At 37.7% G+C, this 19826-nt stretch overlaps 1 protein-coding gene across 2 annotated transcripts in view; it reads left to right on the forward strand.

Annotated features, from left to right (window-relative positions):
- Nucleotides 1-19826, forward strand: part of DGKI (diacylglycerol kinase iota) — a 450254-nt gene that overhangs the window by 255271 nt on the left and 175157 nt on the right. For both annotated transcript variants that reach the window (XM_037729856.1, XM_017504298.2), the window contains exons 13-17: nt 6332-6445; nt 7861-7998; nt 11277-11355; nt 15042-15097; nt 16072-16134. In XM_037729856.1, the coding sequence (XP_037585784.1) occupies nt 6332-6445; nt 7861-7998; nt 11277-11355; nt 15042-15097; nt 16072-16134 (450 nt within the window). The remainder of the gene's footprint in view (nt 1-6331; nt 6446-7860; nt 7999-11276; nt 11356-15041; nt 15098-16071; nt 16135-19826) is intronic.

The following is a 19826-nucleotide window of genomic DNA, read 5'->3' on the forward strand; positions in this document are numbered from 1 at the left end:
CTAACAGCTGTAGCAGTATAATAATATAGACTATTATTCAAGAGAACTTTAATGCAAGCCATATTTGTACGATTTTGAATTTTCTAGAAGGTACTTTAAACAAAAAAAGGTGAAATTTATAATATATTTTATCTAAAATAGTATCATTTCTATATGTGTTAATTTATAAGCATTGTTAAGATAGCTTATGCTCTATTTGTATAGTCTTCAAAATCCAGCATATATTTTATGCTTAGAGTACATCTAATTTTGATTGTTTATATTCAAGTGCTGGGTCACCACACGTGGCCAGTGGCTGTAGGTGTAGTCTCTTTGTTACTGGCTTGCACAGTTTGGAGGTTGTCACATAGTTGCAGCTGTCAGGTGGTCTGATCCCATTTTTTGATCTCTTGGCTGCAATAAAATTCAGCTAACTCAAGAATGAGCTCAAACCTTCATGTTTATAAATGAGAAACAGCCTGTCTTTGGTCATGTGGTAAATTTGTGTTTTCTCACTTCCTTGGCCACGTTGATACCTATCCAACTCCCGGTGAGTGTCACCGTGCAGAAGTATTGAAGAGCACACAAACTGATCCCCTGAGGCTCACATACCCTTATTATGGCTCCTTAAGGTGTAACCTGTGGTCCCTACCTATCTGGCTTCTGACTTTGATGAACTTGGCTGGATTTGCAAACCTGCTTTTATTTTAATTCTTTCCAAAGGCCTGAAATTAAATTGACTTCAGCCACCCACTTCATGCTTATTTCTTGTTCTAATGGCTTCCCTAGATGAAGACATCCCAAATGGTAGGCACCCCCATGCCCTGACTCACCACAGCCAATGCAAAGAAGAAAGTATTATTTTTCCTTTAATCAATATGGACAATCATGTCATCCTAAGCCCCTTTCCCCATTCAGCCTCAGCCTAATTATAGTTCATCCTCTCTCATGAGTAAGCACACAGTGTACCCTTGGTGTGGATTCTACATTTAAAGAAAAGGTCATACTTTGACTTTTATCTTGATTTTTTAAATTTTAAACACATTTCTTTTAACACATGTTGGCTTTATTAAGTACAAACATACATTTAAAAAAAGGAAGAATCATCGTGCATATTCAAAAGGGTCCCCTAGTCATCCAATACTGTGTGGTCATTTTCTTTCAGAGTTCAGCAACACTACTCTTGTTTTCCTTTGATTTCCAAATGTGAGTGTCCTTCGCTTTTTGGCCTGCATATACGACAAGGCAGTGCAATGTGCATCTGCTCTGTTGGAAGAAAATATCAATTCGCTGTCATCTCCTCCCCCCAGCCACCTCTCATGTTAGTATACTGCAGAATGAAAATATTGCTCAAGATGCGCTTGGTAAACATTCAGTGACAACGAATGCTAAAAACGGACAGATGGTGGCAGCATTGGCCAGCTGCTGCTGTGCCTGGCTGCTCAGGGACAAAGCGGAGGACCTGGTGTTCTCAAGCTGTCAGCCCTGCTTTTCCTAAGAAGGAAGGAAAGGACTCTGCAAACTGGAAGATGATTACGCCCAATCAGGATAACTTTCTTCAGTGCTGGCGGAAAACATACTAAGTGCGATATGTAAAAATTAAGTAAATAATTTAATTGAAAGGGTACAAGGTGAGCTTGTGGAGATGATTTGGGAAAATACTAAAGCCCTGGCAGAGTTCCTGCCTGTAGAACCTTTCAGTGTGCAATCTGGGCTTCAGGCAGAAACAGGTTCTGGATTGCTGCAAAGACAGAGCTTCCAGAAATAGCTTTAGGATCTTTTATTAAGTTTTTCTCTAAGGACAAAGACAGAGTATTTCCCAAGACTTTTTTATGTCTCCTGCTGCTGTAAGTGTGTATTTGTTTCCATTTTGTATTTTATAGACCATTTTTACTGCAGGGCAGCTTGGCTTTTACTGTTTGTTCTTTAGAGTCTGCAAAAGAAAGCCTTCCTGATTTGATGGCCAAAGGTGGGACTGATTTGCAATCTCCAGGCCCAATTTTAAGCGGAGAAATGGGAAGAGGACATTTTGCTTTTAGGAAACTGGGCCTTTATGGATGAAGTGAGAAAAGAGGAAGAAAAATCTAGCTGAGTCATAGTAGCTAACTTTAGTTTAGCATTTGCTGTTTGTCAGGCCCTCGCTAAGCAATGTCTACACGTGTTGATGAAACAACTCTGAGAGAGAGGCACTATTATTACTTTAGCTTTACAGAAGTGAAGGGAGCTTAGAGAGATTAAGTGACTTGCCTAAACTCAACCAGCCAGTGTGTGGTGGAGCTGAGGTCCCTGCCGCTCTCTTGGTGCCCCACACTTCTGCACTGTGCTGTCTTCTGGGGACACTGGCTGTTGGGGAGTGCTGATAGAGCTGCTGGCTGAGAAAAACTATTCAGGAGCTATGGAGGAGTGATACAGACCCATCTCCGTCAGAGAACTATTAGCCTAATGTTGGTTGTCTGTGGGAGAATTTCAAGACAAAACAAAATCTGTTCTGTGAAAGGCAGGAGGCCTTTGATGACTCCAAAAGTGGTGGAATGATGAAATGCAAGATTTTCCGCTTGTCTTTAGGAGACAATGACATATTTGATCATTTGGCTACAGAAGAAAGGAGACAATATATTTATCCAGTTCATAAAGCAAATTGGTTGATGAGAGGGGAAGCACCTTTACATTCACACCCTCTGTACTTGTCCTGTTCTGCAGAGACCAAGGGTAAAAGGAGAAGAGATGGTGAGGAATCCAAGGGCCCTGTGGGCTCTGCCTTTGTGAGGAATCATAGCTCAGTATCACGAAAACTCCTGACAATCTTCTCTGAGAAAACAAATAGGAATGTAGCCTGGAAGATCTGAATGAGGGCTGTTAGAAGACACAGCATCGGCTGGGCGTGGTGGATCATGCCTGTAATCCCAGCACTTTGGCGGACAGATCACTTTCAGCTCAGAAGTTTGAGACCAGCCTGGGCAACACGGCAAAACCCCCTGTCTCTACAAAAAATTCGCCAGGTGTGGTGATTTGCACCTGTACTCTCAGCTGTTTGCAGGGGCTGAGGCTAGAGAATCACTTGAGCCCAGGAGGCAGAGACTGCAGTGAGCTGAGATTGTGCCACTCCAGACTGGGCAACAGAGTGAGACTCTGTCTCAAAACCCAAAACCAAAAAAACCCAAAAAACAACAAAAAAACCAAAAAAGCTCCCAAGAAACCACAGCATGGATTCATAGAAGTTGTGGGGCACGTCACGTACTTCAAAGTCATTTGGAAATAGTTTGTGTTCCATGGGCAGAGAATTAACCCCCTAATGTTCCATCCATTTTGGTATTAGCATTCCTCTTGCGATGTGGAATTGTTTCTTTGCTAGCTCATCTTCACAGAAAGTTGTTTTATTTGATTTTTACTTTTCTCTGTATCACTTCGGTTTCTAGTAATATTGAATGTTTGCAGAACTTTCAGACAAGAGCTGGGTTTTTCATAGATTCCTATGGCTCCATCCTGGGGAGATGACAGGGGTGTGTCAGTGGGCTTGTAGGAAGTCAGGTCAAGCACTTATCAGAGTGAGGCTTTCTGGGCTGCTTTTAGCCCTAGCAGGTCTCACCTTTCTGTGGGTCATAACCTCAGACTGGTTTTCACATTCTGCCTTCCTCTCTTCCTCCCCACTAAGAGGCAGCCTCACTCCAGGACAGCTGCCAGTTGGTAGGGGACGCACTTTTATTTTCCCATTTTTCAGGCAAAAGCCAAAATCCCAGCTTCCTCTGCTATCTGCAAGACCAGGAGCCAAGCTGATGCAAGCCTTTACCCCAGCTCTGCCACTTTGTATTTATTTCTGGCCCATGAAGCTATGTCTTTCTTTTCTTTTCTTTTTTTTTCCTTTTCTATCATTGCTGTGTCTGAGTGAAATAGGATATTGAAAGTGTAAAATCATAGCATTTTCTTTACCCAGAAAAGAAAGACCTATTTCAAGCAAGCATAAGAAAAATGTCTAACTTAAATTTACCTGAAAGAAAATGGGCTGCCTTGTGAATACAAATCATAAAGGAGAGGTTAAATGATCATCTCTTAAGAGGAGTTTTTGAGAATGGCTTCTTCTTTCTTTGGATGGGGTGGTGAATTGGATTTCTGCTATGTTCTTTTGTGGGTCTGTGAGTCTGGCTGTATTCAGGGCTGTTGTGTCTGTAGTTGGTGATCCCAGATGGTTGGGCTTTTTTTCTGAGTGTTTATGTCCTTTTTATGGCCTTTAAGACCCCTTCTTGCAGTTTATTAGAGCAACCTACTTTTACTGTGTTTAATTTGTGCTTTTAGCAGCACAGAAGCAATGTCAAACACAAACATCAGAACTAATTTAGTATCAGGCTTTTCTGTTTTGACTTCAGTAGCAAGCTTTGTTGGTATTGCACATAAAAGAAGAGGCTAAAGAAGCTCTGGGTTAGAATCTAAGGCTCCATCTAGGAGTAAGTTCCCCAGGTAGGGAAATGGACAGACTTTTGACATTTATAAGTCTGGGTTTTTAGTTATCATGTTGGGTGAACTGTGTGATGTGCCTTTTTAGAAGGTAAACACAATGTTAGACGTAATTGGTAGACAAGCAAGTTTTACATCCTGGAAAGTCATCTTTGTGGAGGAGAAAGAATTTTGGATGGAAGTCAGAAGAACCAACATTGCCTTGACTCTGACACTTCCAATCATTTAGTCTTGAGAAAATTACATGATTTTTTTGCACCTTAGTTTATCAATTTGCAAGCTCACTGAATTCGATTAAGCAGTGTTTAAGGTTTCCTCATCTCCACAGATTCCAAAAATCACATGCCACTGCTTCCAGGAGGGTCTGGCCATATCCAGCAGGGGGCTGAGTTCTTTATGTAAAGGCTCCCTACAACTCAGCAGTTAAGGGGTTGGCCACTGGTGTTAGGTGCTCCTATTTTTGGAATGCCATCTCTACCGTGTCAGCCATGTGATACTAATGAGATCACTTACCCTTCCAATTCTCTGTTTCCTTAGCTGTAAGATGGAAATGAAAATTACATTAATATCTATCTTACAGAGAATATTTTAAAGTTTAATAATTCATTAAAGGACTTTCCTCAGGCATGGCGCATAACAAGGCATCAGTATGTCTGTCTTTGTGTTACTGTGAACTCTGAGAGCAACTTTTCTGCCTTATCTGTCATAGCCTAGCTCATTTATCTCTATTTCAGTGGCTTAGTTCTGGGTTTTACATGAAGTAGTCTTCAATTAATGAATGCTCTAGTGTTTTCAAGAAGCATGACTCATACAAATATATAATGAATACGTGTCAAAAAATTTGCTTAGCTTTTTAACGAGGGAACCTGCAAGATAGTAAAGCTGATTTATCAGAACTAGAGGAAAAGATTTACGTACTTCATATCAAATAATTTTTCTAAATTTGAGACAAAAGTGATAATGTCCTATGAGAGAATAAAAACTATAACCTTTAAAGCAATAATTTCTTCTTGACATTAGTCTCTCTATAGGACAGAAATCTATGTTAACCTACAGTTTTAAAATCCTTAGATAGGCCTGTGAAACATTATTTTAGTATGACATTATAAGGACATTCAGATTTCTTTTTGCCATTTCCAACTTTTGGTCAATTTTTCTAATTAGCTATAAGACTAAACCCAAAGTATTATTTATCTTAGAAAAAGATTAAACAGGAATAAGATTCTAGTATGTAAGTATCAATTTCCTGCCTAAACTTATCATAGGAACTGAGTCTGTCTATAATTATGTTTTCTTAATGTTTCATTAAGGAAAATAGAGGGATATTTAGGAAAGCACTATGAATTTCCAAGATGATACTATAGAGAGCAACCATTTAATAAGTACTTACATGGGCCATGTACCATGTTAAGTGCTTTATGTACATTTTAGTTTAATTAGTAAACAATCATGTGAGGTACATATTATTATCCCCCCTTTGAAAAATCAAGTAAATGAGTCTCAGTGAGGTCAAATAATTTAATCAAGGTTATGCAGCCAATATGAGTCAGAACTGAAATTCAGTCTGATTCTGAGTCTTATATTCCCTCCTGTGCCCTGTCATACTACCAAAGTCTTAAACTCTAAGAAATTTACAAGTGTGTTTCTAGTTAAACACACAAATGAATGGGTTTTGTTTTACTTGTATGGTAGAGCATGTGCAAAATGGTTCTTTTTCCTTTATTTTGAAACTGCCTTTGATAAGTGGTCTTTCTGTTCCCTACTCACTGAATTAAAACATACATGTTTTAAAGAAAAATAAAACCATTCTGTTTAGTTCTTGAAAGCCTCTGTTTCTCCAATTGTTTTCTTTGTAACTTATTTATCTTTCTTATATCTCTTCTGGCCCCCGATATGCCTGTAGGTTGGCTGGATCCTTTCTATCCTGGATGAACTACAGCTGAGCCCTCAGCCTCCTGTGGGGGTCCTTCCTCTGGGGACTGGGAATGACCTGGCTCGAACTCTCAACTGGGGAGGGGTAAGAACTGTTCTCAGGGGCTGCGCATATCATCCAACAACAAACCGAATTTCATATCCACTGATGTTCTAATGGAAATGGATGTACTGCTGCTGCTGTCCAAGGATAAGTTAGAGCTGAGAATCAAAGTGTCCTTGAACCCCTATTTGATCTGGTAGCTTCTTTAGTTTGAACTTATAATCAGCTAGAATGGAAAGGAAAGCTTAGTGTGAGAGAAATTGAGTGATTAGTACACAGGCTTGAAGCTTTTTGAGGTATCCACCAAAAGACAGTGGGTGAGTTTGGCCTTGAGTCTGCATGTAAAAGGATCATACAGACTTCAGTTAATCCAGACTCTCAGCCCCAGCTAGGAAAGCAAATCTGGCTCAACTTTAGATGCGTCATTTGGGACAGTTATAACTTTTTTTTTTTTTTTTTTAATTAGTATCACTTTGGCTGTATACATACTTATCTGCCCTTTCCACAATGAAGACAGCTTCAGGCAAGCTTGGGGGAAATTGTTCTGTTGTCACTAACCAGCCATTTATTTACTTATGTATTTTATAGTGCTAAGATACTAAGGAGGCACAATATATATAGATGCATTGTGTAATATACATACACATATACAGCCCCACCAACTTTTTATCTGCTCATATGAGAGCATTATCTGGGATTGACTCTGTGAAAATTATATTCAGATGTTTAGCAGATATTAGTTGACCCTTGGACAAATTAACATTCCATAGGTCTTTTTTTTTTTTTAAAGTAGGCAGTGTAGAAATAAAAAGTATATTTACATGGGACAACTAAGGTTATTATCAGTGTTAACTTCTACCATCCAAATCAGTGCCTGGAGTATCCTACTGAGGACAGTCTATCATGCTGTCAGTAATGGATCCTCAAGGAATAAGTAGCTCCCTAACAGGGCCATTCCTCAGCGAGTCTTGCTTTAGGTCATGGGAAGAATGGTGTCCCCTAAGGAGGTCAGGGAGAGGTGATTGCGAGGGAATGTTAATAGAACAGCATTGTCAATCCCATCCCTCCTTGATTCTTTCCCTGCCTCTCCAAACACATTTGTTCTGTGTTTCCTCCAGGCTCCTCTGGTGAGAGTAGTGGGGAGTCCTATTTTTCACTCTGATAAAAGCAGCCATCCAGCCTCCCTTATGGCCCTTAATGTGTACCCATGACTATTGGTTCTTACTGCTGACAAAAAATATTCCTCAGCTCAAATCAGCCAGAGCTAGTGTTTCTATGTATCTTACTCACAGTATTGTCTCAAATTCTAAGTACCTCAAGGTAAATAATTTGCTCTCCAAGCCTTGCTAATTACAAATTAAAAGAATATAGCAGCAGGGCACTTCCTTGCATAAAATAGCATTGGCTTTACTGTCCTCCTCTTCAGACGGCAATGAATATGTTCTCTGATTCCTCAGGGCTACACTGATGAACCTGTTTCCAAGATCTTATGCCAAGTGGAAGACGGGACAATTGTACAGCTAGATCGCTGGAACCTCCACGTGGAAAGAAATCCTGACTTGCCTCCAGAAGAACTTGAAGATGGCGTATGTAAGGTTAGAGAGTTTTTTGTTCTGCAGGAAGGAGCCCTGGAGCATCTGCCTGAGTTACAGGAAATAAATTCCTGGCTGGAGAGTCATGTGCTGATGAATTCCTATGAGATAATGTGATAGTGTTTGAGTTGATGTCTACTAGTGCCATCAACCATTAGGTGGTAATAATACCACCTAACGATTCTGCCCCATGGACCTCTAAAGATCTAGATTTCATACCTGCTTCCAGAGCTCAGGGAACTCTTCTCTGTCTTCAACTTCTACACTAGAAAGGCATGAATTCAGTTTTAATCATTTGTGTTAATAGCAAATAACCTATGATAATATGAAAAAATATGTATATTTGGAAGCATTGGGCAGTTGTTCTTTCAGTAGAAATAGAACCTCCTGAGATTTCTAGCCGGATATAAAATATATCTTATGTTTAGGAGGTATTAACTATGCCAATTTTATCATTTGGGTGGGACTTGAAGATACCTAAATGAATGTGTTTGACTTCATGTTATTTAAAAAATAATTTTCACGTTTATTTTAGATTGAAGCTGCCCATGTGCAAGTTTGTTTCATGGATATATTACATGATTCTGAGGTTTGGGATATGACTGATCCCATCACCCAGATAGTGAGCATAGTAACCAAAGGTTTTCAATCCTTGCCCCTGTCCTTCCCTCCCCACTCTAGTGGTCCCCATTGTTTATCGTTGCCATCTTTATGTCCAGACTTCGTGTTTTCTTTCAGTGACTGAGCTTTTATTTCAACTGAAAAGCAAAGCATGATATATTAATAGTTGTAATTAGTACTGTCAATCTTCAGTTGATCCTTTGGTTCTAAGTTATGGCCTCAATTTCAGATAAATTTGGTAGGCTGCTGAGTAGTCACTTCCCTTATATTACTTTCCACCTTCTTTCTGTGATTGAATTTTCAAACTCTGCATGCGTAAGAATCTCCAGGTGTGTTTGTTAAAGTGCAGATTGCAAGGCCCAGTCCTCAGAGATTCTGATTAAATAAATGCAAGTTAAGGACCAGGCATCTGTACTTCAAACAGTATCCCTATTGTAGTGAACCATGCCATTTATTGAAGCTAAGATTTCATGGATGTTTCAAGCATATAATAGATTAAACCCCATATCATTTTAGATTTAGATCAAACCGACACCCATTTATTTATCAGCATCATGATCCTGAGCAATTTAATTATATATATTATAGTTTAATAGATGTTCAAGTTTCTTACTTGGCTAAATCAGATTAAAACATGTTTTACTCCATCTTTATCATTTCTTCACCTAAACTATGATCCTGAAGTTAATAAGATTTACAGTAGATATCATGATTGCTCAGCTGAATTCAAGTTAAATGTCACAATGTTGTTTAAACAACAAGTATCGTCTTTAGATGTGATACTTTTTTATAATGGATTTGACTTATAGAAATTGGATAGAAAACAGCTAAAGTACAAAGAAGAGTACTATGTGGATATTTTAAATTCCTTTTCCTACTGAGCATGGAATGGTTAGATGTGCAATAGAAATCCATATTTAATTCTCTTCCCAACAGCTTAAGAAATGGAAAGACTTCTGGGCGTAGCCAGGTAACACAAATCCATATAATTAATGGGATTTTTAAAATGGGTTTTTAAAGAGATGTATGGGAAACTGGGGCAAGTTTTCCTGGAAAATATAAATAACTTAAAAACAGACTAAGTTGGGATATGATTTAGGTGATGATGACCAGATGTTCTTCTTAGTGATCAGTAGATGTTAAGACGTGGGTTAGAATTGTGGCCAAAAGAACATAAATGGTAGAGGAGATGAACACGTCTCTGCTTTTGGCAGGATCACCAACCCATGCTGTCATTACTAAGAGATGGGATTTTGTTTAAGTGCAGGAACTGGATAGTCTCAAATAAGAAGGCTGAAGAGTAAGACATGATTTTGGCATTGTTCTATGTGTTTAGTTTCTCTTCCTGTTCTTCATTTAGTTGAGACCATTTCTAAGGGCTCACTTGGACTCTGAATCATTATATAGGCTTTGAATTCATAGCTTCCAGGTGGGGCCATTCCTTACTTCCCTTAGAGACCAAGCCAATCCAATTTTCTTTTTTCTGCGTTTATATCTCTCTTGCTCTCTCTCTTATTTCATTTTTTCATTTTTTTTTCCTCAATGAAAGAAAGTTCTACCTCTAGTGAAACAAAATCTTGCTGATCAAGGGGCATATGAGACACTGTAAAAAACTTACTGGTAAAATCTTGAGGGTTAAAACACTTATCTTTCAGAGAAGACAGGTACAGTTCAATTTGGGACACAAACCGGATAATTAGCTTCAAACATTTCCTGTCTTTATTTACTTTAACATTTACCTGACACTTGAGTTGCAGAAGGAAAAGGGGAAGAACCAGCCATTCCCATTCTCACATTTTCCACATGCTTTCCTAATTATTCTAACATTGAACTGAAGCTTAAAATCACATTAGTTTTGCAGTTTTAATGCCGGATTTGAGGCTGCAGAGTTCTTTTCACTCAGCTTGCAGCGGTAACAGCCAGAGACCCAAAGGACTCTAGGAAGAAAAAAATTAAAGCTTACATGTGCGTCTGTGTGTCTGTGTTTTCAGAATGGTCATAGTAAAGACGTAAGGGTTTATAGATGAAATGAGAACTTGAATAATACTAATATGTTTTTTTGTTGTTGTTTTTCTCCACTAGGCCAGCAATAACCAACTGGGTCCCATTGCCCTATTTTTTTATATGACTTTTGTAATTAAAAAAAAAAAAGTCAGTGTATGTGTGCATAGAGAGGGAAAATAGGGTAAACAAGTTAAATATTCATTTTACATTACAATATTGGTTTGTTGAATATAAATTCTTGGAAAAATATGCATCCACTGATTAAGTTCATTAGACATTATCCTTACAATTGAATTTACTTTCTAAGTTTGCTTAGTGAACTATTCTTTGTAACTATTGCAAACATATATCCCTCAGCTTAACAAATTCCTATTACTACAGCATCTATGAGAATGGTCCTTATTTAATAATTTGTGTTTATAGCTCTTATTTCTTATCCTGTTTATAATTCTTGAGAAAATTACTTGATTTTAGCTTTCACTAATGATTAATCCAATAATTTCCTGTTCTCTCTACATAAGCACCCTCTACTTGAAGTCATGGCTGATCTGTCTCCTAGGGACTTCTTCAGAGCTAAGGGTCTGGCTTTAGGTTTTATTCTTCTCTTTCTGCCTGGCCACACACAGTTTTGCTTCTATCTTTGTTTATCATTGCAGCTCCCTCTGAATGTTTTCAATAACTACTTCAGCCTTGGATTTGATGCTCACGTCACACTGGAGTTCCATGAATCCAGAGGTGAGGACAACGTCCCATTTCCATCTCCCAGGGAGGAAGTTTCTAGCAGGTGTTTTGCTTGTTCCCTTTTGTTTGTATATCACTTATGTGTTTACAGTGGGCTTCAGTGTTGTTTCACTTTAACCTTCAGGTTGACTCTGGGAGCTAGACAGGACAGGAACTTCTTGCAAACGGGACCCTGAGACCTAGTTGTCCAGGGTCTCAAAGATAGTAAAGGACAGGACTAGATGTGTGTTCCAGGTCTTGGGATTCTTTAAGTTCTACTGAAAATTCTGAAGTGAGTAAACTACTAAGAAGTGATAGAACTATTACTGAAGTCACTAAGGTACTCTTTAGCTTCACAAAACATGATTAAAGTGTAACACTACATAATAGAGCCATTGAAATATGGTAGCAAAAACAAAAAGTCCTCTCTGTGTGCATTAAAGAAAGAGCAGGCATCTTAGAACAATAGAAGAGCTATAGGTAGTTTAGGTTCAAAGAATAGGATGTAATGGTGATGGGATTAATTAGGAAGGTACTAGGGATCCCCACTGGATCATACAGAGGTGTGAATGAGAGCATGTTGTGATTTCAGATACTAAAAGAGATGGAGTTAAGATTAGGGGAACAAAACAATTTTTGAAAGAGAAGATGAAATAATAATATACTATTAAAAATTTCATCAACATTTTCCCATGCAATTTAGAACTGAGAAAGTTTAGGGTTTTGACTTATGTACTTATGTACTCCCAATTGATCTCTCTTTCTGTCTTTATCTCCCTCTCTCAACTCTCTTCTTATTAATATAGCTATACTATATATCTATGTCTATGCCTGTATCTATATCTGTACCTAGTTCCTTCTGAATATATTTATATATAACCAAAACTATGCTAGGATGTAGATTAGTAAGAGACTTGTGAGATGAAAGTCATAAATGAGGAAGTATTTTACATTTTTTCCTCCAGGTTATGGAAGAAAGAAAGTGGCTTTCAATCATAGCATTTGAAATAACAGAGTACTAAAAGCTAGAATTCACATTTTTAGATTCTGGTAATAACACGTGAAGATTCTGATAATGCACTTATGAGCTGGAAGTCAAGAGTGGTGCTACAGGATTAAAAACCACTAGGATATAAAATACAAGCAAAGAACAAATCTTTAAAGTTCCTTACTGGATTCAGCAATGTTAGTAGACTTTGACCTTTCTGGTTTCACAAGGTTTTGAGAGGACAGGCTCTGTAAAGGTCAAGTTCTTTGCCAAGCAAGAACGATAGTGTTTGAAGAGAAAGCCATATAGTTTGCTATTCCTCTTGGATTAGCCAGAAAGGATAATTGCTATCAGGACCTGAAATACCCTGAGTCAGAAACACTACCACTGTCACCCTCCCTGCCTTAGGCAGTTCTTGGGTATTAGGTATGCAGAGGGACCTACCTTAGGACCACCATTTATGATCCGTTACCCTTCCTATATTGAAGGAGAGTTAATTTGGAAAGTAAATGGGGGATTTTAAACTTCATTTCTTACCCCTTTTTTTGTCTCATACAAAACTTCTTAATAATACTTGTAAAGAAACGCAGTTATCACTAATACATAAATTTCCATAAATAGGCATGAAAAGAGGTCTAAATGAGTACGTGGCCAACAATGAGCTCATTCAAGTGAGGCTCATATTTAGTCTAACGAATCCAGAAGTTTTTCTAATGAGTCACTTCCTTGTACTATGATGAAGTTTCTATGCATCAGAGTGAGAAGGGAGCTGGAAGAGACCCTTACATGGAAAGACCAGGCTTAGAAGAAAAGTCTTTTGGGGAAAGTGATTTGTTTTCTTTTATTTTAAGCTGTAGGACTGTTTTAGAGTAGAATAAGCAAATTGTTGTGTGTATGAACATGTACATTTATATGTGGGTGACTATAAAACAATTGTTTAAACGATGTCAAGCACTAATCTTTGTATAGTTTTTTGCTAAGGCTTATTGTGTTCTGATGCAGTTTGAAATGGAATTGTAAACATTTTCCCTGCACTTAAATCAGAGCCTTTGAGGAAAATCAGCCACTGAAGGGCTGATAAGGGAAAAACTATGTTGATTAAGAATAATAGATGTAATATTCATGCTGGTGAGATAGAGATGGTAAAAAAATAAATATCTATAAGATATTGAAACCAGATTTTGTTGATATACTTAGACAAGAGGTATGGACTTTTCAGTATCTGTTAATCTGCTATTTTTACATTAAATTGAAAAATGTTTGTCTATGAAATATGTAATTAAGCAGCTAGGTTTTTTTTGTTTTTTTTTTTTACTGTTTCTGTTCATTTCTATTTTTCCCATATTTATACCTAGTTAGTCAAGAAATCTTAAGCTGTAGAAGGAAAAACAGGATAAGCATCACCACAATTTTAATTGTGGCAAGCTTACTTATTTTGTCAGTGGGCAGCTGTTCTCAAACCAAGAAAACTCACAGCGAGACATTAAACTGTTTTCCGACACAAGCACTGTTTGCGGCTTCGTGTATCATTTGCCATAAAATACCTGGAGGCTAACGCAAAGGCTCGTGAAAGCCGTTATGAACACATAAGCTTGGATAGTAGAATCTACGAGGTATTAGCCAAGAAAATATAACACTTTTAGGTTGAGAGTTATGCCAATACATCTACATAAAATGGGCAATTAATACAAATCTCATTAAAGAAGAATTTTTAAAAATTTAACTGTGGAAAGAATTTTTAGCACAGATATAAATATAGCCCATCAAATGGACAGTTCTCAGCATAACTAATATATTGTATTTCTTTTAGAAGGAATAATTAAACTGACGTTAATTCCATTTTTTATATCTACTTTATTCCAAACTCAAATCAAACTCAAAACATGTTTAATTACATTTGGAAGCTGCATACCTAGTTTATGGAAGTCATGCCCTCTGAAAGTCAAATAATCATTTCTTCACTTCCCTCCTCATTTTCCTGTTATCCCAGCCCAATATCCCTGCAAACCCTCCAGTTTTTACAGAGCACCCAGAGTGCTTCAGTCTTTTGTTTTGTTTGAGACAGAGTCTTGCTCTGTCGTCAGGCTGGAGTGCAGTGGTATGATCTCAGTTCACTGCAACCTCTGCCTCCCGGGTTCAAGTGATTCTCTTGCCTCAGCCTCCTAAGTAGCGGGGACTACAGGTGTGCACCACCACACCCAGCTAATTTTTGTATTTTTAATAGAGATGGGGTTTCACCATGTTGGCCAGGATGGTCTTGATCTCTTGACCTCATGATCTGCCCATCTCGGCCTCCCAAAGTGCTGGGATAACAGGTGTGAGCCACCACACCCGGCTGCGTGCCTCAGTCTTAATGTGCTTGAGAATCACCTGGAGAGCTAGTTGAGCCCCTCCACAGATGTGTAGACTACACACTGAGTGGTTCTGATTCAGTAGGTCTGGCTAGGGCCTAATTATTTGAATTTCTAACAAGCTCCCAGTTAATGTCAATGATGCTAGTTTGGAGCTAGGCATTTATAGTCTGGGCTTACTGTCCCTGTAGCACGGGGCCACTGTACTAACTGGCCTGGAACTGGGGGCAAGATAATAACCAAACCATGGGATCGACTGGATCTGTAGGATAGGAGGGAGTTGGGGAGGAAATAGAAGTGCTAATCTAAGTCACTACCTTTAATGAGGTTTCCATAACAAAACTACCTTTCCTCTTTCACAGAAGCAAATCCAGAGAAATTCAACAGTCGTTTTCGAAATAAAATGTTCTATGCAGGGGTAGGTATACGTTTTATTTCATAATCACTACATATTACTTAGTGCTAATTCATTGTGAGTAATAAAGTTGTAAACTACATTAGAAATACTAACATGTACATCTCATTTATATGTGTCTATATATGGTTACTGTTTAATGTCTGGGCTTAAGAATGAAAATGAGGTGTATTTCCTAAGTTAGTTGTCAGAAAGAGAGTTGGTGTTCCTCATCTTGAGCTTTTAAGCAAGCCCTGAGGCTTCATGTTGCACAAGAGAGGATGCTATTTAAAGAGTGATGTGAAAAACAAACATCAAAGCCAATGTAAGAAATGGGGGAATGTTGCAGACTGAGGATGTATGAAGAATCTTAGCTAAGTATGTAGTTTTCACCAGGGAGTGCACTTTGACATTTGGATAAGAAATGAGCAGAACATGGTATGTTTTTCATGGAAGCATACATGAGATTAAAGGTGGTGCCTTCTTTTTCCTTCTTTTGTTTCCCAGGCACATTCATAGAAGTAAATGCCATCCAAAATATCAGTAAAGTACAGTTTTAATTTATGCTACTGGATGGGGAAGTTTAAATAAAAGGCATTTGGAAGCTGCATATATAATTTATGGAAGTCATGCCATATGAAAGTCAAAGCAAATAAGGAAACCTTAGTGGAAAGACTGTATCAGGACTTAATGGACAAGTAGATTGGTCAGAAAAGGTAGTCAAAATAAACCTTCAAATGACCCTCAGAATTGCCTACTTTTTCACCTTCATCCTGTGCTCTTAAATTTTGTAGTGGAACTATGAATTATAGCTTGGAAACAAAGAGAAAATTTGCAATTTGACAACTACTGCCCTGCTTTACTTTGGATTCTGCAGAAAAAGAACTTGTTTAGAATTTTTGCATACTTTGGAATCATTGGAATCTAGAATATGGAAGCAAGGATTTGGTATACCGCGTAATTACGAATTTCTTCTTCTTTATTTCCTTGTGGTATAGGCAGCTTTTTCTGACTTCCTACAGAGAAGTTCTAGAGATCTATCCAAACATGTTAAAGTTGTCGTAAGTATTGAATACGCTGACTTATTTCATTTGAATATGAATATGAATGCCACAAAAAGTAAACTCCGAAATACTTCGTATACATAATCACTGGACTATACGGAACTTTAGAGATCATTTTGTGTAGTGCATTTGACCTACACTTATTACATGTCAGGCACTGTCTTAGTTGCTGAGGTTGAAAAGAAATGAAAAGACTAGTTTTACTTCTGAAGAAACTCACAGTTCAGTTGTAAAGAAGGTCACATAAGTCACTTCAGAACAATAAAATAAATATTCAACTGTGTATACAATATGGTTGTGGCACAAAGGCAGAAGTGACAACTGGCTACGGTGGGGTCAGGAAGACCTTTATCAAAAAAAAGATGTTAGCTGGATCTTGAAGAATAAATCAGTACTCTCCAAACAAGTATCTTTATTCCAGGATAGTCTGAGGAGTCTCTGTGTTAGCACAAAGTGTTGATTTCATTGTTTTATGGAGACTCACTCTTTGACCTGGTCAAGGTTCCTCACCACTAGTTGAATTATTTTTCTGTGTGCTGTTTCTTCCTGGGTATCTATATCAGGTTTTGGAAATATAATGCTTGGGGGCAAGGGAGAGAGAAATTTATCTTTCTGTAGGTGACACATTCAAAAATAGAATAAAATCAGGTATTAAGAAAGACATTAAATGTTTCCTTATAGTAACCAAGTTAAAGAAGGAGCACACATGGCTTTGTTGCACATAGTTGTATAAGTAAATGACAGAATGAGAAAGAAGAGGAAAAACATATATGAATGGAGAAGAAAGGGTGAGAATATAGCAATGCTTGAGTTTATCATGGCATAAGTAAAGAATAAGAATAATTTTGATGGGCCGGGTGCGGTGGCTCATGGCTGTAATCCCAGCACTTTAGGAGGCGGAGGAGGGTGGATTGCCTGGGCTTGGGCGTTGAGATCATCTTGGGCAACACGGTGAAACCCTGTCTCTACTAAAATGCAAAAAATTCGCAGATATGGCAGCATGCGCTTGTAGTCCCAGCTACTCAGGAGGCTGAGGCAGGGTAATTAAACTCGGGAGGCAGAGGTTGCAGTGAGCCAAGATTGTGCCACTGTATTCCATCTTGGGGAACAGAGAGAGACTCTGTCTAAAATAATAATAATTTTGACAAGTGAGAATGGAACAAAATATATACATGGAAATAGAGAAAAATATATGATCTTAAGCTAATGAGAATTTAAAGAAATATAAGGACCATGAAAATATAAAAATAAAATGGGAAATCACCAGTAAAGCATGTATAAGATGTGAATCTCCTAAATCAGTTGAAACAAGAGACAAAGCCCTTTACCACTGCTATTAACAACCCTTGGCATCCCTTTCAGATACTTAAGTTATCATACAATAAAAACAAAAAGCAAATATCTTTTAGTGGTGGAGACTCTTGAAACTGAAGTATTGCCTTCTTAAAGCTAGATGCAAGAACACATGGGGTCCGTTGAACTATGAGGATTATTATTTCAATAAAATTGTGGCTATTAAATTTAAGTAGCAGCAACCTTACATTAAACTTCCCCTATTTCTTCAGCTGCCTGCAGCCTAGCCACAATTAAACACATTTTCGAGTATATTTTACATTTACAGTCACATCCACAATACCTGCCAGGAGACCCAGTGAGCGCTGGCCAGTGGCCATATGGAATAGCAGTGCACCATTCCAGTCACCGGATTGATCTCAAACTCAACTGCTGGAGAGTTTTCTCTCTCGTATCTGGCAGTAGCCTTGATGATACATGTCTCATGCGTGGGTGACTTAATAGTAGAGTCTGAAAGATGCTTGCAGAGAGGCTAAAATGGCAGCAAATAACTAGGAAAGATTTGATATCAGTCTATATATGAAATATTTAAAGGTGGAATATTTATGTAAGTTATATCTTCTCTTAGGAGGAGGAAAAGAGTCATTAGAAACTAGGTGTGAACACTTGGGATTTAGCTAGGTCTTCCTTTGCTAGGTATTTGACTTTGGGGAAAGTATTTAACCTTTCAGAGGAGTTTGCTTTCTTCATCTGCCAAATAGGCATAACAAGACATGTCTTTGAGGCAATGGTTTTTGACCATTGTGCTGTGACATAGAGGGACACAAGGATATTTTTGCAATGACATCATTCTATGTTTTCTTGAGTGTGAGATGAAAGGTTGGAAGGTTAGTGAGAATTATTGGATGTATGCACAACAACAGACTGTCTTTGTCACAGGGTGAAGTCTTTCTAATGTAATAGCTAATAATGTCTCATAGAGATAAAATATGTATTTGAATACTAAACTGAGAAAATACAAAACGACAGTAAAAACCTACATATAGCATTATTTGTTCCACTTTCCATATTTTCTTCTTGTTATTTATCAGTATATGAGCTTATTCAAAGGAACATATTTTGCATGAAAATATGTGCCTTTGTATGTAAAGTTGGGAAAAGTTGAAAACTGCCATTCTAAAGGAATTATACAATTTATTGCAATAGTATATACAAAAAAAAAAAACCTCTGAAAAGCAGTATATGTTGTAAGGTATGCATTTTCATATGATTTGATGAGTTCCCAGAATCACTAACATGTTTCCCAGGAAGAAAAAGTAGAAAATTTAAAAATGAATTATGTTCTAAATACAATAATATTTATTATAATCTTTCTGCAATGCAACCATAATGCTTTGTATACTATTAATGTATCACATCCTAGGTTTTGGAAGTTTTAGTTGCTTACAACATGCAACTTTGACATTTACAATGTATACTTTTTTTTATTAATTGGCATAGTCATTTATAAACTCATTTCAAGTTCTTAAGTTGGAAGGTGTTACGTTCGCTTAGTAGTTGAGAGTACTGGAAAACCATCTTTAATGTCTAGAATTTGATTACTAACTAAATTTTATTTGAAAATAGTTTGTTTAAAATTGTAAGATTTATTGGAACCAATTATTTGAGAATACTGATGAAAATTTGGCTGTATTGAAATCAACTGGGAAAAAAAATGCAGGTGCTTGAGACAACTTGAACGCTAGCAAAACGATTATGTTTAGATTGAAACTGATCCTAAAGAACTCTTTCAAAATTTGCAGGGAGCTTGGGAATGCTTTGCTCCTCTCTCCAAATGAGAAAGAAATGGCGAAATTCTGTGATAAGAGTATGAGGAAAGCAAATATGAGAGCAGGCTTTATACCTTTGATGTTCGAAAAAGTCTTTGGTTCTGATGAGAGTTACTCTCTTTTGACTTTTGTCACTAGTGGGAAATTAGAAAGGAACATGAAAGAATTTTCCTTGATTTATCAAATGATGATAACCTTGCAGAAGCGCTACCTGATCAGGGAAGCCACGGACAAGTATTGTTGAGGCCAAACTGGCCTGAGACCCGTGATTCCCAGGGCCATGTCTAAACTCCAGGAAGGCAGTGAATCTTAGAAGTCCAAAGTCTGTACAAGATTAAATTTGTAAGAACAAATCACAAATGATGATAATAGTAGTTTATAATAGATATCTTTTCAAAAGTTTGTGGTACATATACTTTTTTAAAAAAAGTCTTCAGGCCAGGCGTGGTAGCTCATGCCTATAATCCCAGCACTTTGGGAGGCCGAGGTGGGTGGACCACGAGGTCAAGAGATCGAGACCATCCTGGTCAACATGGTGAAACCCCGTCTCTACTAAAAATACAAAAA

The sequence above is a fragment of the Cebus imitator genome, unplaced genomic scaffold (assembly GCF_001604975.1).
Source record: "Cebus imitator isolate Cc_AM_T3 unplaced genomic scaffold, Cebus_imitator-1.0 Scaffold319, whole genome shotgun sequence".
NCBI classification, from domain to species: Eukaryota; Metazoa; Chordata; class Mammalia; order Primates; family Cebidae; genus Cebus; species Cebus imitator.